Genomic DNA, 14944 nt, shown 5'->3' on the forward strand with positions numbered 1-14944 from the left:
TCTAATCTATAACTCATTTTGTCCCCGAGGTCATAATATCGTGATAGAATATTTAAATCTCTTCAGATAGGTCTAGTAATTAATACATGAGGTGTTATCATTATGAGATATGGGGTTTAAATCTCGGCAAAAGTCGAGATAAATATCTCCTTTATGTGCTAGTCACTATTCCAAAGATCAGTAGACGTCCGTGATTTACCTCCTTCGTGTTAGTTATGGGACGGATTAGCGGGAGTGCTAGGGACGAACGTATTCGTCTTTTGCCACCGTAGTAGGATATTTAAGTTATCAGCCAGACACCCGTAATTTGAATCCTAACTACAGCGTATTTATAGAAAATTTTTCTCTAAATGACGGGCATAATCAAAGGATGTTGGGCTTCTAGATTGGTCGTCATATTCAGTGGCGGATCCAGGAATTCATGCATGGAGGGACGATATTTACGTGGAACAAGGGGCAGTATCTTCTATCTCCACCGGTGGAACCCCATACTATTAGGGGTTCCATTACCGGTAAGGGAGGGCGACCGCCGATGCCGCCCCCCCTCTGGATTCACCCCTGGTCATATTTACTTCCTGATTTATCCTGATAATCGATGATAAATTTTCATATAGTCAGATCGGTCACCAATAGTCATTTTTTTAATCTGTAACTCATTTTTTAAAATTTTTTTTAATGGACTTCGAAACTATTTATGTAATTCGTAACCCATGCTAAATTAGATTGGCTTGAAGGCGGGCCGGCCCTCGCAGTCAAATGTTAACGGGCCGACCCACCCAGACGGCCAGACAGTTCAACCCCGTTCTTATCCTTTCGTTTCGACGTGGGGACTCGTTTCTCTCCCGATTCAAGACCTAGAAATCGGACGGTTCGCATGCGGCATCGGTCCCCTCCGGCCCGTTGGATTTCAGCCGTCTGGCTCCGCAGGCCTCGCAGCACCCTTTATATGAACACCCCCACGCCGACAACAACGGCCACGCTTCGCAATCGCTTTGAGAGCCGCCGCAGTGCGCGTGAGTTGCCTTTTAGGGTTTCCCTCTCTTGGCCGCGTTTCTTGTTCTTCCTCCTCGTCGATGGATCCAATGGACGTCCGCTCCAAGGGCACGGTGAAGTGGTTCAACGACACCAAGGGATTCGGCTTCATCACGCCCGACGACGGCGGAGAGGATCTCTTCGTCCACCAGTCTTCCATCAAGTCCGACGGGTTCCGGACCCTCGCCGAGGGAGAGAGCGTCGAGTTCTCGGTCTCCGAGGGCGACGACGGGCGCACCAAGGCCGTCGATGTCACCGGGCCTGATGGATCTCCCGTCCAGGGCGGCGGCGGGGGCGGTGGCGGGGGCGGTGGCCGGAGGGATGGCTACGGAGGTGGCCGCGGGGGAGGATCTCGGAGCGGGGGCTATGGGAGTGGCTACGGCTTCAGCAGTGGTGGCGGAGGAGGAAGGGGGAGGGGCGGAGGCGGTTATGGCGGGGGAGGTTATGGTGGGGGAGGATATGGCGGGGGAGGCGCTTGCTACAAGTGCGGCGAAACTGGTCACATGGCTAAAGATTGTTATCAGGGAGGCGGTGGAGGCGGCAACGGTGGAGGAGGCGGCGGATCTTGCTATAACTGCGGTGAGATGGGTCATATTGCTAGAGATTGCTACCAGGGCGGCGGTGGCGGTGGCGGCGGCGGCGGCGGGGGTGGGAGGTATGGTGGTGGTGGCGGTGGCGGTGGCGGCGGCGGCTCCTGCTATAACTGCGGCGAGACGGGGCACTTTGCTAGGGAATGCCCTGGCAGGAACTGATAATGGATCAATATTCACCATTTGCATCAACTTTTTGCCCTTCTATCTGATACCCTGATACCTCTTAGGTTTTGTGGTGCTTATAGTCTTAGTATTTCCCCTCTTTTGCAACGCATGTGCATGTCGATTGCACTTGGTATGTGGATTTTGTTGGATTGCAATTTGCTTTTGGTTCTGGAAAACAAAGTTTCTATTGCTTATTAGTGTGTTTCCAATCTTTTCCTTCACTGATATGCATGCGTTCTAGTGTTTTTACTGATCTTCTCCTTAGATTTCTTATAACTTTGCGCAGGTGAACTACTAATTCTCAATCTCACTTGATCTCATGCTATTAATTCTAGAACTAGCGTGTTCAATCCAGTTGGAGGTAAGCTTTGGTTTGTTTTTTTTTTTTTTGATAAAAGTGACCATCCTCGTAACTTTCTCTACAAGTTAGCGTTTCTAGTAACTATTCGACAAGTTTTGTGACCACAGGCGTCTTATTGTTTGCTGTGTGTTCCTTATGTTAATAAATTGGTTTGTGAGTTAAACCTTTTGTAATTAAATAATTAGCTATTTCTTAACTATCTAGTTATTTTTTTTAAAAAAAATTGTTTTATGGGCATTGTTTCTATTGCACTTCTAATGTGTCTTTTTTCAAGTATACAATATCTGAACTTGTAAAGTTCTAAAGTCTTTATTTACTTCATACACATGCATACATTCATTAATGTACAATTGAACAACTAGTTCCAGCAAATAAGAACTATAGACAACTATATCTAGCTATTGTGGACATGACATTGATATTTCATTTAGCAATTTAGTCATATATAGGGAGGGTGCATAAGAATAATAAAGAAAATGTAATTACCATTACCACATAGCTTAGAAGATATCAAGGATGCCATGGATGGGGCGGTGGCAAAGCGGGCAGTCGAATTGTGTAAGCCACATCTCCCTGGCGCATAGTCGGCAGAAGGTGTGCCCGCATTGTATCAGAGCTGTGCCGCGAGGCCTCCCTTCGCATGCGCTGCATCGTTGCTGCCCCTCACTTTCCTTGTTCTCCTCCTCTTCCTTCATAAAACTTAACGTTGAATATCCCACCATTTCTTCGCTTTTCTTGTTCTCCTCCTCTTCTTCCACCAGATAACTTATCGTTGAATATCCTGTTAGTGGCATTTCCGCTTCTTCCACCATCTCTCGCGTTTCTTCGTTGGTCATTGTTGCTATTGGTTCTTCTTGTTCGAGAACCGGAAGGATTTCATACACATCATCGTCGTGATTCTTGTCGATGGCCATCGTATCGTGAGGAGCTATGAATGACGGTCGAGGTTTTGCACAGCAAGAGATGAAGCCCCACCGGATCTTGAAGCTCCTCCATTTCTTCTTCCCAATTTGCCCGACTTCCATTTGTTTTTTCGATCCTTTTACTTTACTCGGGAGCTTTTTTATTTATCGCTACCAAGCTTTTAGAGGAGGAAAGGGGTTGAGATTTGTTGTCCTTGCTCCCCGAAAATTAGAAAGCTTAACAAACTTGACTAATCAAAGGATTGATAGGGTGGAACACCTCTCCATTTTTATCCAATGGGTGATTCTCATAGCTCGGCATGAGGCTCCTTGAAGTATTTTTGTGAATTTTCTTGATTATTTAAAGTTGGATGGATATTAATCGGTGAAAAGCAAAATTAATGATGCTTTAATTGAAACTATAAAATGAAATGAAACAAAACTTTTAAAAAGAAAAAAAAAAAGAAATAAGGGCATAAATTAAATGATAAATATGTTACGTACACAAATGCAATAACCTACTGCGTCTTGCGCGACGGATTAGAAAAATCTCTGCTTTCTTCTCAACGACTCTACTCTCGACGAGCATAAGAAAACTCAGCCGACCCTTCGCCTTCCAAGGTTTCGCTCTCTTGCTCTTTCGCTTTCTTGATTCTGATTTCTCGTGTTAACCGACTGATCGGCGCTCCTGGGTCTGAGATCGCATCCTCTGGGTCAAGGCCATGGGCATCCTCTTCACCCGGATGCTCTCCTCCCTCTTCGGCAACCGCGAGGCTCGGATCCTCGTCCTTGACAATGCCGGGAAAACCACCATTCTCTGTGAGTTTCTGCCGCGTACCTTCCCGCTTCGCTGTTTCCTTTTTCGCCTGGGGTTTGATCTCTCTCTCTCTTTTTTTTTATATGTGTTTGATTGTTTCAGATCGGCTTCAGATGGGCGAGGTGGTTTCCACGATACCAAGTCAGTGAATCTCATGCCTTTCGCCTTCTCCCTATGCGTTATCTTCTTTAAAATTTGAATATTCGGGTTTTGCTAATTGTTGAACGCCATGCGCTGTTTCTGATTTGTTTCAGCGATTGGATTTAACGTGGAGACTGTGCAATACAACAATATCAAGTTGCAAGTCTGGGATCTGGGTTCGTCGCCCACAACATCTGATTTCATTTCGCTAATCTAATTGCTTATGTTGTCGTAACATTTGTGCTCATTATATTGGTACGTTGAACTGTACCCCAAATACGCTTGTGATTGATGCTAATAATTTCTTGGTGTTAGCACTTTGGAAATAGAAGTTTGGCTAGAATCTCACAGCATTGAGTATGTGAGATGCATAGTTGAGAGCATGACTGTCATTTGAGGTTTAACATCTTAACTTTTCGATTTCATACCAATACAAGGTTCATACTGAATGGAGGATTGACTAGCTTCAGAGTGTGAGATAAATTGGCGTGATGGTCTGAGATTCTAATTTTAAAATATGGCGCTCAGCTTCCTGGATGTACAATTGGGTTACAAGATGGCGTTACCAATTTTTAATATGAAATTTGACCATGCAGAGTGTAAATGCTAAGGGGTAGTAGGATGGCATTGGTGTTAGACTTGTAGAAAACTACAAGTAACTTTTTCACGGAATTTTTGACCATTTATTTGTTCCTTCCATGTATAGCTTCAATATGATAATTGTCATTTGACTCATCTTGAGTTGATTTTGGAAAAATTGTTAATTTTATATATAACCCATAGGAAATAGTGTCCCTTTTATTGGATTGTACTTGATATTTACTATCGTCTATCGCATTGTAGGCTGCATGATGAGTTGGTCAACCTTGTTTCTAACCCCATCCAACTCTTTGCTCTTTTTACAGAGTTTAACCATTTTTTAGTGTTGATTGATGTTGGCCATGGTTGGCACAGTTCCATCCACTCTCATGTCTGAGTTTTTTCATATTATTATTTGTGGTCTATATTAAGCAGAGAATCGTCTTTAAAGAAAATAGTCCTTCTTTAAGAGTTTAAAACCCTTCAAGTCTTTGGGGAATAACAGATGCATCTATAAACTGTTAATTGGTGGTCTTTTCTTATATAAGATATCTGAAGCCAACTTCCTTAATGTTTTACAAACTCCTTTTTTTTCCTAAAATGTTTCTTGACTCTTTTGCCATTCTGTTTCTGTTTCTGACTTTATTTTTTAAACTGAACAGGTGGTCAAACAAGTATCAGCTAGTTCCCTTCTCTCTTTCAAGTTTTTTATGTACTATATTTATTACGTTTCATGTCTGTTTGCCAACTTATGCTTGTTTCTACTTGTCCATTGTCAAATCCTTTCCTATTTTTGATTTTATTTTTACACTGCTGGGGACCTTTATTCTGCATATCTTCCTGTGTTGATTTCCTTTATACTTAAATGAATTTAGTGCCCTTAAAAATTTTCGAAGGTAAGCACAGCGGAAAAGTAAACAAGCCAAAGAGAACACAAGGATTTACTTGGTTCGGAGCCAGTGTCGACTCCTACTCCAAGGCCCGCACACAAGGGTGTTTTCGATGGACAATCACTAATAATTCGAAATGTAGATTACAAAACAAGTACAGGAATTATTAGAGAATGAAAGAACCGAAAAAAAAAATTACAAACAAACTAGCAATTTGTAGAAGAGCTTTCGCAGTGTTGCAGGAGCGCAGAAGAGCAGATCGTGAGTTGTTGTTGAAGCTTCAGCCTCTACACTCCTTATAAAGGAGGTTCGGGGCGCCCGAAACCTTCAGGGCACCTGATTATGACGTAGCCGAGCCAACCAGGGAGTTCTACGCGGCGAAATGACGTTGAGGATAGTTTTTCACCTCCGGGCGCCCGGATCCCTCCCGGGCGCCCGGACCCCATTTTTCCAGCAGCTTCTTTCCTGCAAGAAAACATTAGTCCAGAGGTAAACATATGATATGTATCCTGCAACACAGAGTATTAGCACACAGAGTATTAGCACAGTTTAAAATTAACCAAAATATTAATTAGATTCCGTCTCTCCGAGACCGGAATCTAGTCAAGATATCGACTTAGAGTTCCGAAATGGTTCTAAATCGGATCGGCGCTTAAGTTCTCTTCCCAGGAACGCGTCCTCACAGTCACTCTCTTCCAGTGACTTACCTTCACTTACCTGCCAGACGTCCGGTCAGCCCTTCGACCCGTCTGGACTTCGTGTCAGCTACCTGGTCAGCCCGTCGACCTAGCTGAGCTTCCCTGCAACACTGAGTTAGCACAGTATTAACATAATTCAAGTATAACCTAGGGTTAGCTCCTAGGGTTGCCTAGCTTCACTCACTAGGACTTCCATTGCCTGGCTTCACTCACCAGGACTTCTTCCACCTAGCTTCACTCACTAGGGCCTGACTTCACTCATCAGGACTTCCTTCACCTAGCTTCACTCACTAGGGTCCGGCTTGGCCCGGCTTCATTCACCAGGACTTCCACCCCTAGCTTCACTCACTAGGGCTCGGCTTCACTCACTGGGATTTCCACTTTGCCTAACCTTTAGTTAGGACTTACCATTGCTAGTCATCTAGTCCTGACTAGACTTCTCTCTTCCAAACATCAAGTCCTGTTTGGGTCAACCCTTGGTCATATTGTCAAATATTGAAACTCTAGAGGTCAATTGCACCAACAATATCTATTAATGATATCAGTCAATGTGATGAAGCATTATATATATTGGAGTACAGACAAGTTCAAGCAATATTCATATTACTATTTGTTTATGCAAGTAATAAAATTGCTCACAGAACATATTTTATTTCATGATTTCTTCCAAGCAACCATTATCATCATCAAATTGTGTAAGTCTCGACTGTTTGGGTTCAGCAATATGGTCTAGAGTCCAAGATATCCTAGAATAAGTGATAACTGATTATTAACATGAACTTGCCTTAATGGAAAATGTATTGATTAGGCCACATGCAGATTAACATGTTTTTCAGATCTTGTTTCTTTGTTTTTTCTATGTTTATTTATTTATTTTTATATTTTCAGTTGTACACTAATGTATCGATGCAATATAGCTAGTTACTTTGACTTCTTTTATCTTTTATATAGACCATATTGGAGATGTTATTTTCTAAATACTCAAGCTATCATATATGTTGTCGATTCAAGTGACACTGATAGACTCGTCACTACTAAAGATGAATTTGATGCGATCGTAGAGGTATGGACCTTTGTTGTCTGTCTTTTAATTGGTTCAAACAATTTGATTTTCTTTTTGACAAGATGTGACTACATTCTTGAGATGTTTGCTGGTCCACTTCAATGTTATTTGTTTTCTTGATTATTTTCTTTCTGTGGCGCTGACAAACCTTGTCCCAACACCTAAAATGCTTACATTACTTTCTATATTTATCTATTTAAGATTGATTCATTAAACAGTGAAGAATATAAAATCCCTTCGTCAACAGTTTAAACTGTTAACAGAGCAACCTACTCTTTCAGTTTTTTTCATTGTATTCTATTGGCTGTTAATTGTTTTTCATTGCATTGGTTTTTGACATTTTTGTAGCGTTATATCTCAGGTGATATTATATTGATTCTTGTTTTTTCATAGGAGGAAGAGCTAAAAGGTGCAGTTATCCTTGTTTATGCTAACAAACAGGTGAAATAGTCTTTGGCTTGTGACTTAGTTGCCACAGTATCTAAAGAAATTAATTTTGAAGTTTTATACAATAATTTAATTTCAAAGTTAGGAGGGGAAGGAACAGATGGGCCAAATGCTGCTTGAATTTTGACCCTCTTTGCAATCCTTCAATTGAAGTGCTCATTAGGAGAAATCCTCACTCAAGATTTCTTTTTGTTGATTTTCTGTCAATAATATGCAGGATCTCCCTGGTGCTTTGGATGATGCTACAATAACAGAAGCCTTGGAACTTCATAAGATCAAAAATCGGCAATGGGCTATCTTTAAGACTTCAGCCATAAAAGGAGAAGGGCTATTTGAGGGATTGGATTGGTATCTTTGATTAATATTTTCGAACTTCTGGTTAATGTTTTGACTAACAAACACAGGAACCACATAACTCTTAACAGATTTTGAAAAATGTCAACCAACAAGTGGTTCTTCCCAACAAGTTTCACTGATTTTTTTTTTATTTATTTTCTTTTATGCAGGCTTAGCAACACCCTTAAATCTGGTTGACCTAAATTTTGATAGAGTTTATGCAATGCCAAGGCTGCTGGTGGTTAAGTGTTAAACTCACATTCATATCTCATCTTGCTGATTCAAAGTTCAGTTAATTGTAGATGTTATTCTATGCCTTTACACGTAAAGGGATTGGAGACACTGGAACTCATAGCTGCCTATCTTTTAAGTGAAATTTCATTTTGAAAGCTTGATATGATACACTTGAATATTTTGCTTCAAAAGGAAAAAAAAAAACAGAGTTAAATTGCTACAAGAGGTGGAAGAAACTGGGGCACAGCCTCCTGGCCCTCCTCTCTGGTGGGTTGGATAGCTAGAATTATCGCAACTGAGATCTCAAGACCCTAAACTGGAGAGGCCTTCTATTGCTGCAGCCCTTCTCTGGTTTCCCTTACAGCTCCATTACTTGGTGCATTCGCTGCCTTTTTGCTGCATATATGAAATACTTGTCACTCTTAACTCATAACAGAACAGAAACCTTTCTGTTTACAAGTGTTTTTAAAAAATTAATTCTGAAAATAATCTTATTTTTAAAATTTTGATTTTAGTGAGCAAAAGAAACATAATATATATATATATATATATATATATCCTACTTTTTTTATTGTGGGTTGTGCAATTTTTTTTAAAAAAATAGTTTTAATATTATAATCCAAATCATAAATTTAAAGTTTAAATTCTAAATCGAAAAAAATATACGCAGATAATTAGGGTAGTATATATATATATATATATATATATATATATATATATAATTAATTAATTAATTTAAATACCACCATTCGAATTGCCATGTGGGGGTAGTATCACCGGTCTCTTTCCTCTTGTATTTTTCTTGCCAACTTGCTGCTAAGTAGAGAGATACCTTCCAAGCAAGCCAGCAAGCCATCAAAAGGGCAGTACGCCAAAGAGGAGGAAGAGCAGTGCGGCCATGGCGCTGGCTTCTTGCCTTCTTCTTCCTTTGCTCCTCCTCGCCACTGGAGCCTCAGGAATCGTCTCCTCCCTCCCAAGTGCAGCCGTGCAATCGTTGGTCCGCAAGCGCAAGTCATCCTCCGGTCAACTTCCGTTCGCCGCCCACTTCTTCCCCCAGCAAATCGACCACTTCAACTTCCGCCCTGACTCCTCCCGCGTCTTCTACCAGAAGTACCTCCTCAACGCCTCCTTCTGGGACAAGGGCCCTTCTCACTCTGCTCCAATCTTCGTCTACACCGGCAACGAAGGCAACATCGAGTGGTTCGCCGAAAACACTGGCTTCATGCTCGATATAGCCCCCAGGTTCAACGCCCTCCTCCTCTTCATCGAGGTAATCGACGAGCTCCTCGTGCTTCCAGCTTAGCCGGCAGATCCCACTTCGGCATCGCTGCCGATCGTCTTTAATCGTATCAATTCTATTGTAGCATAGATTCTATGGCGATTCCAAGCCGTTTGGGAAGGATTCGTATAAGTCCGCTGAGACATTGGGGTACTTGACTTCCACTCAAGCGTTGGCAGATTATGCAGTTCTTATCAGAAGCTTGAAGCAGAACCTGTCGGCAGAGGCATCCCCTGTTGTGGTCTTTGGTGGATCTTATGGAGGAAGTATTACACTTTCCATCAACTGAATCATTAATAATGCATTTGTATAATTCAAGTGGTCCACAGTTGCAAAAGTCTTACAACTGGTTATTGCTTCAATGGCACTTGCAAATTTTTATCATATGGCGATTAACACATGTTTTCATATCCTGTTCTTGCAACATGGGTCACGTCACCTTTATTTTGTAGATCTGTGGTCTTGTGAAAGATGAAATTAATATCATAAATGACTTTGAACAGTGCTGGCAGCTTGGTTCCGACTTAAGTATCCACATGTCGCCATTGGAGCTCTGTCTTCATCAGCCCCAATCCTGCAATTTGATGACATAGTCCCTTGGAGCAGCTTCTATGATGGAGTGTCCCAGGACTACAAGGTGTTTGTTAAAATCTACCAGTCTTCTATTTTCTGAGCTTTAATGGCCATATTCATGGCAAAGGACATATTATTAGAGGTGGAAATTGGGCTCATGGTCTAGAATAGCTCAGCATGAAACATGTCATGTTGGGTCAGGAGCAGTTCATTATCATGCAGGTCAGACTTGGTATGACCCCATATTGGGCCATGTCAAGCACGGTATGTACATGGGTGCATCCCAGCATGCAAGATCAACTCAGCTTGGCCTGAGTCCAATGGACTCAACCTGACACAACTCAGTTTTGGTTGGGTCCGCACAACTTGATCCGGACCACGACCTGCTGAGCTTGATCTATGTCATGTCAAGCCTGACACCGAGCTAGGTTGTCCCTATCTTGAGTGATTCCTAGGTTGTGCTTGTGCCTCGGAAGTGTGTGCTCGGGCACAACCCAATGGCAGCTCTACACAGTATATCTAATCACACTTCTTTGCTTTTGGGTTAATTGCCATTTTGCAGGATGAGAGTGCCAACTGCTTTGAGGTAATTAAAGAGAGTTGGGATCAGTTGATGACAACAGCAGCTAAGGGAGGAATGCTGCAACTCACCAAGAAATTTAAAGCTTGCAAGTAAGGGTTTTTTAAATGGAGTATTTGTCTCAAATCAACAACAAAATATTCAATTTGTTGAGCAGTTTGGGTGAATTGATAATGCTAGCTATTTCTTATCATGCTGAGGGTGCATGTTAGTTTGTATTAATTTTTTCCCTTCAAGGGTGAGACGCATTGTTGATCATTGAATATCAATCTATTACTGCTTATGGTTGATGGTAATTATCCATAAAAGTTAAACTGCTATCTATTCCACGGCCTTTAATCTTTAACACAAAGAGAGTACCAACCAAAAAACTTTGCTCTATTGATAGAAACAATTAAATTCATTGAGTGGGACATTATGACATCAATTTACAAACAAGGCTATTGGTGGAAGTATGGTTTGTCTATTTATTAATTATAGAAAAATAATTGTCCTACATAAAATGGGAAGTCTGTTTTTGTCTTATTCTTAGAAGTCTTGATGGCAGCCTTTCCATGTAAGTCTTGATGACAGCCTTTGGTCCAGCTACTAATAGGAAGCATGCATGTGATATTATTTAAATCACTTGTTGCATTGATCTAAACTGATGAACCTGATAGTGACACCATTTTGTTTGAAAACATGGTGTAGAGAAGAGTGAGTTGATGATACAAAAGTATGCAATAGCTACACCTTTATCTTGCAGTTTTTAGTCCTTTCTCACTTTCCTTCCCGGGGAAAAACTCCTCTTATATCATCCAAGATCAGTTTATTGTATGGGACTAATTGGGGCAAGTTGTCATGATCAAATTGCAGAACCATTCAGTCTGTATATTCTGTGAGAGACTGGCTCTGGACAGCATTTACATATACAGCAATGGTTGATTACCCTACTCCAGCCAATTTTCTGATGCCTTTGCCTGCTTATCCTGTTAAAGAGGTAGTGCTTTCAGAAGAATTCTATGCATCTAATCTGTTTGCATTTACCTTTGACTTCTTGTCAAGCTACAACTACGTATTATTTTGTCCACTCCACTCTGAAACAAAAATATGAACTGTCACTCAAAACAGAGGGAAAATCCCAACTGAGTAATGCGAGTAGGATTTGATCCCAAGGCCATATTCAAAATGGTCATTGCCAACTGAGGTTGCCAGAACCTTTCAGTTTCGTCTCACAAGAAATTATGATAAAATGACTTTTATTACTGTTTATTCTCACAACAATTATGATTTTTTTCCGCACTAACTTGAACCTATTTCTTGACTCACAAAAGATGTGTAGCATTATTGATGGGTTCCCAACAGGAGTAGACAAGCTGACCAAGGTCTTCTCAGCCGCTAGTTTGTACTATAACTACTCAGGCACACATTCATGCTTTGACATAGAGAATGACAGTGATCCCCATGGCCTCAATGGTTGGGGCTGGCAGGTGAATTCTTGGTCGCCTTTTCCATATATTTTAATGACATCTTAATCAGATATTGTTAGAAGTCTATTTTCATTTTGCCACCTCTTACAAGTTATCACGTTACACTTATTGCAATTCTGAGTTCACATTTTTCACATCTTACAAGTATGCACTTAGAAGATCATAGATGGGCAACTCAATAATCAGTGCGTCCACAGCTAGATAATATGTTGAGTTTGATAATGAGATGGATAATAAAGTTGAGTATCATCTGAAAATTAATTGAAGAAAATATGCAGATAAAGGATGGATGAAACAGGATGTTGTTTTATCAAATTTAGACTCTTGTTTCGTTTACAAGTGAATCTGGGTTTAGTTATCAATATGTGGAAGTCAAGAAGAACTTATGACAACTAGATATGGAATATGCGACATGAAGAAAACATTTATATCATCATAACTTTGTCTACTCTCTTTGTTCATTTTTCTGAATTTTATTTACTTCCAATTCCTCAGGCATGCACAGAGATGGTGATGCCTATGACTTGCTCAAATGAAAGCATGTTTCCTCCGTCCTCATATTCCTATGAAGCATTTGAGGACCAATGCAAGGCAAAGTATGGTGTTCTACCTAGACCGCACTGGATAACCACAGAATACGGTGGCAATGTGAGACAATCATTTTGTTGATACGACTCTTCTTTCTTTCCCCCTTTCTATATTTTTTGAGTATCTTTTATTTGAAGAATTGCCCAACACATATAGATGCTCAGAAATGTTCTTGACGACTCGTATTAACAGAGAATTGAGCTAGTATTAAAGAGATTCGGAAGCAACATCATCTTCTCTAATGGAATGAGAGACCCATGGAGTAGAGGAGGGTAATTAACTAATGATTCTACTTCAAATGGAACTTAAATTTATAGTTTATTTGTCAATAAAACAAGCTTGTACTTGTATCAATTGTTTTCAGTTCCTCTCATAATAACCATTGAATCTCATGCAGGGTGCTCAAGAACATATCATCCAGCATCATTGCCCTTGTCGCACCACTAGGTCTGTGTAAAATCTGGTTGCTGAACTTACCTGTTACGAATAAATTTAACTCAAAAAAAGTTTTCACATCATTTTTAATTCAATTAGTGTTCCATTTTCATTCAGGGGCTCATCACGTGGATCTTAGATTTGCCAGAAAGGATGATCCAAATTGGGTCAAGGAGCAAAGAGAAGCAGAGATCAAGATTATTCAAGGTTGGGTCGACCAGTACTATAGAGATTCAAAAGAGCCTTCAAGGCAGTGAGCATCTGGAGCTCATTCCTCCCTCGCGTGCTACATTCTGATTGATGAAATAACAAGAATGTTTATTTACAGCGGCCTAGAAATAAACACACTAGGAGTTTAGTTCTGGCGTAATTTGTAGCATTTGAATAGACCCTTTATATTTCTGTGGTTGCGGCCAAGCTGTGAATAGGGCCGACAATGCCCATGAACTTGCGGAAAGGTTGCCATGAGTTCTGCTGGTTGAGTCATGGCTGGCACAAGCTTGTGGCTAGGTCGCGAATCATAACTGCGAGAATCACTGTCAGAATGGCAGCTGCGAGGCCCTGTCCTGGCTGAAAGTCGCGGGCACTAGAGCCTCAAGTTCGGCCTGGACTGATACATGTTCCATGGATGAGTTTTTTTTCCCACTTTAAATCCTTTTTCTTGATCCATTCACTCTTAGGATAGGATAAAACAAATTGTTGATAAAGCTCCGAGCAAGGAGACACCAAAAAGCAGTCAAATTGCCAAAGTCAGTCAGTCAAGGAATCCTTAAGCACTATAAAGTGAAGAAGATTGTAGAGCAAGGGCCGACCAACCGCCCTGTCGATGTTCAAATCATCCAGACTAACTTTGCCGGTCTCCAGTGACCCAACCAAATGCGACGTCAACCATTGAGTAAGCAGTCCACACTTGATGTATAGAGAAGAAACAATCGACTTTCAAAGTCTTGGATGGTTGAGGGTTAATCCTGAAAAATGGTGAAGATTGAAGGGTAACTAATGGAACCGACTGGCCTCTCAGGACTCAAATGCCGTGTCCTGCTGCTGCAGTTATAAATAATTCACGTCGAGCTTCCTCCGTTGCAGCTCAAGCAGCAAGCAGTGAATGGGAAATTGTCTCGCTGCATCCAAGTGCCAGCGCCCGTGGCCGTCGGAGAACGACCGGGCCAGGCCTGGGAGGAGGAGGTGCGAGGAAGATGATGATGGAGGAGCATGGAAGGGCTATGGCCATTGGGTTGCTGTCGTTGACAGGAGGGGTGGAGATTTCATGGACAGGGAGCACAGAAGGATGAATTTTGAAGCATGACCACTCAGGTTTGCAATATGAAGGCTTGCTCGGCACCTGATGGCAGATTTCACCTTTTACAACTCGTATTTAGTTACTGTTAGACTGAATGTATTATACTCATATATGAAAGTTTTCATGAGGACCATAAAGGTTTCATCATGTCTTGTTAGATTTTTGTTCTTTTTTTTGTTTTGGTTTTTGAGTTTTTTGATAATTTACGTGTTTAATTTTATACTAATTACAAAAGTAAATAATGCTTCAATTGCGTAAATGAAGAAATGAAGTTATATGGTGATAGTAAAATTGCCAAAATTGTGGCTTTCAAGTTTCAACCAACTCTTTCGTAAGAAATGTATTTATATTAATTAACATTTCATTTTAAAAGAAGAGGAGTGTAAGACTGCGTATAATGGTAAAATTATTACTTTGTTATTAAAAGATCATAAATTCAAATTCTAAAAACAGTCTCTTATA

The 14944-nt window shown here is 40.9% G+C and overlaps 3 protein-coding genes and 1 pseudogene across 3 annotated transcripts; 3 read left to right on the plus strand and 1 right to left on the minus strand.

Moving 5' to 3' along the window:
* Positions 1-956: 956 nt before the first annotated feature.
* On the plus strand, positions 957-2011 carry LOC121992113 (glycine-rich protein 2-like). Its single transcript, XM_042546271.1, has one exon. It carries the CDS (start codon positions 1074-1076, stop codon positions 1782-1784), a length of 711 nt encoding a protein of 236 aa, XP_042402205.1. The 5' UTR covers positions 957-1073; the 3' UTR covers positions 1785-2011.
* Positions 2012-2651: 640 nt separating this feature from the next.
* On the minus strand, positions 2652-3065 carry LOC121990799 (E3 ubiquitin-protein ligase RNF8-like). The gene has a single exon (XM_042544865.1). The coding sequence runs from the start codon at positions 3063-3065 to the stop codon at positions 2652-2654; it is 414 nt and encodes a 137-aa protein (XP_042400799.1).
* A 499-nt stretch (positions 3066-3564) lies between these two features.
* LOC121992114 lies at positions 3565-8481 on the plus strand (annotated as a pseudogene).
* A 546-nt stretch (positions 8482-9027) lies between these two features.
* Positions 9028-14641, plus strand: LOC121992116 (lysosomal Pro-X carboxypeptidase-like). Its single transcript, XM_042546273.1, has 10 exons — positions 9028-9528; positions 9623-9803; positions 10041-10174; positions 10673-10782; positions 11546-11669; positions 12004-12159; positions 12655-12807; positions 12940-13019; positions 13145-13194; positions 13300-14641. Exons 1-10 carry the CDS (start codon positions 9157-9159, stop codon positions 13437-13439), a joined length of 1500 nt encoding a protein of 499 aa, XP_042402207.1. The 5' UTR covers positions 9028-9156; the 3' UTR covers positions 13440-14641.
* Positions 14642-14944: the final 303 nt, after the last annotated feature.

Source organism: Zingiber officinale, chromosome 6B, assembly GCF_018446385.1.
Source record: "Zingiber officinale cultivar Zhangliang chromosome 6B, Zo_v1.1, whole genome shotgun sequence".
NCBI lineage: Eukaryota > Viridiplantae > Streptophyta > Magnoliopsida > Zingiberales > Zingiberaceae > Zingiber > Zingiber officinale.

Bases quoted from the DNA above. Each gene is read 5' to 3' on its own strand.
- LOC121992113 (XM_042546271.1), top strand. From the start codon at position 1,074: ATGGATCCAATGGACGTCCGCTCCAAGGGCACGGTGAAGTGGTTCAAC.
- LOC121990799 (XM_042544865.1), bottom strand. From the start codon at position 3,065: ATGGCCATCGACAAGAATCACGACGATGATGTGTATGAAATCCTTCCG.
- LOC121992116 (XM_042546273.1), top strand. From the start codon at position 9,157: ATGGCGCTGGCTTCTTGCCTTCTTCTTCCTTTGCTCCTCCTCGCCACT. The intron at 9,804-10,040 runs GTATTACACTTT...GACTTTGAACAG, and splicing joins TGGTGGATCTTATGGAGGAA to TGCTGGCAGCTTGGTTCCGA. The intron at 12,160-12,654 runs GTGAATTCTTGG...CCAATTCCTCAG, and splicing joins TCAATGGTTGGGGCTGGCAG to GCATGCACAGAGATGGTGAT.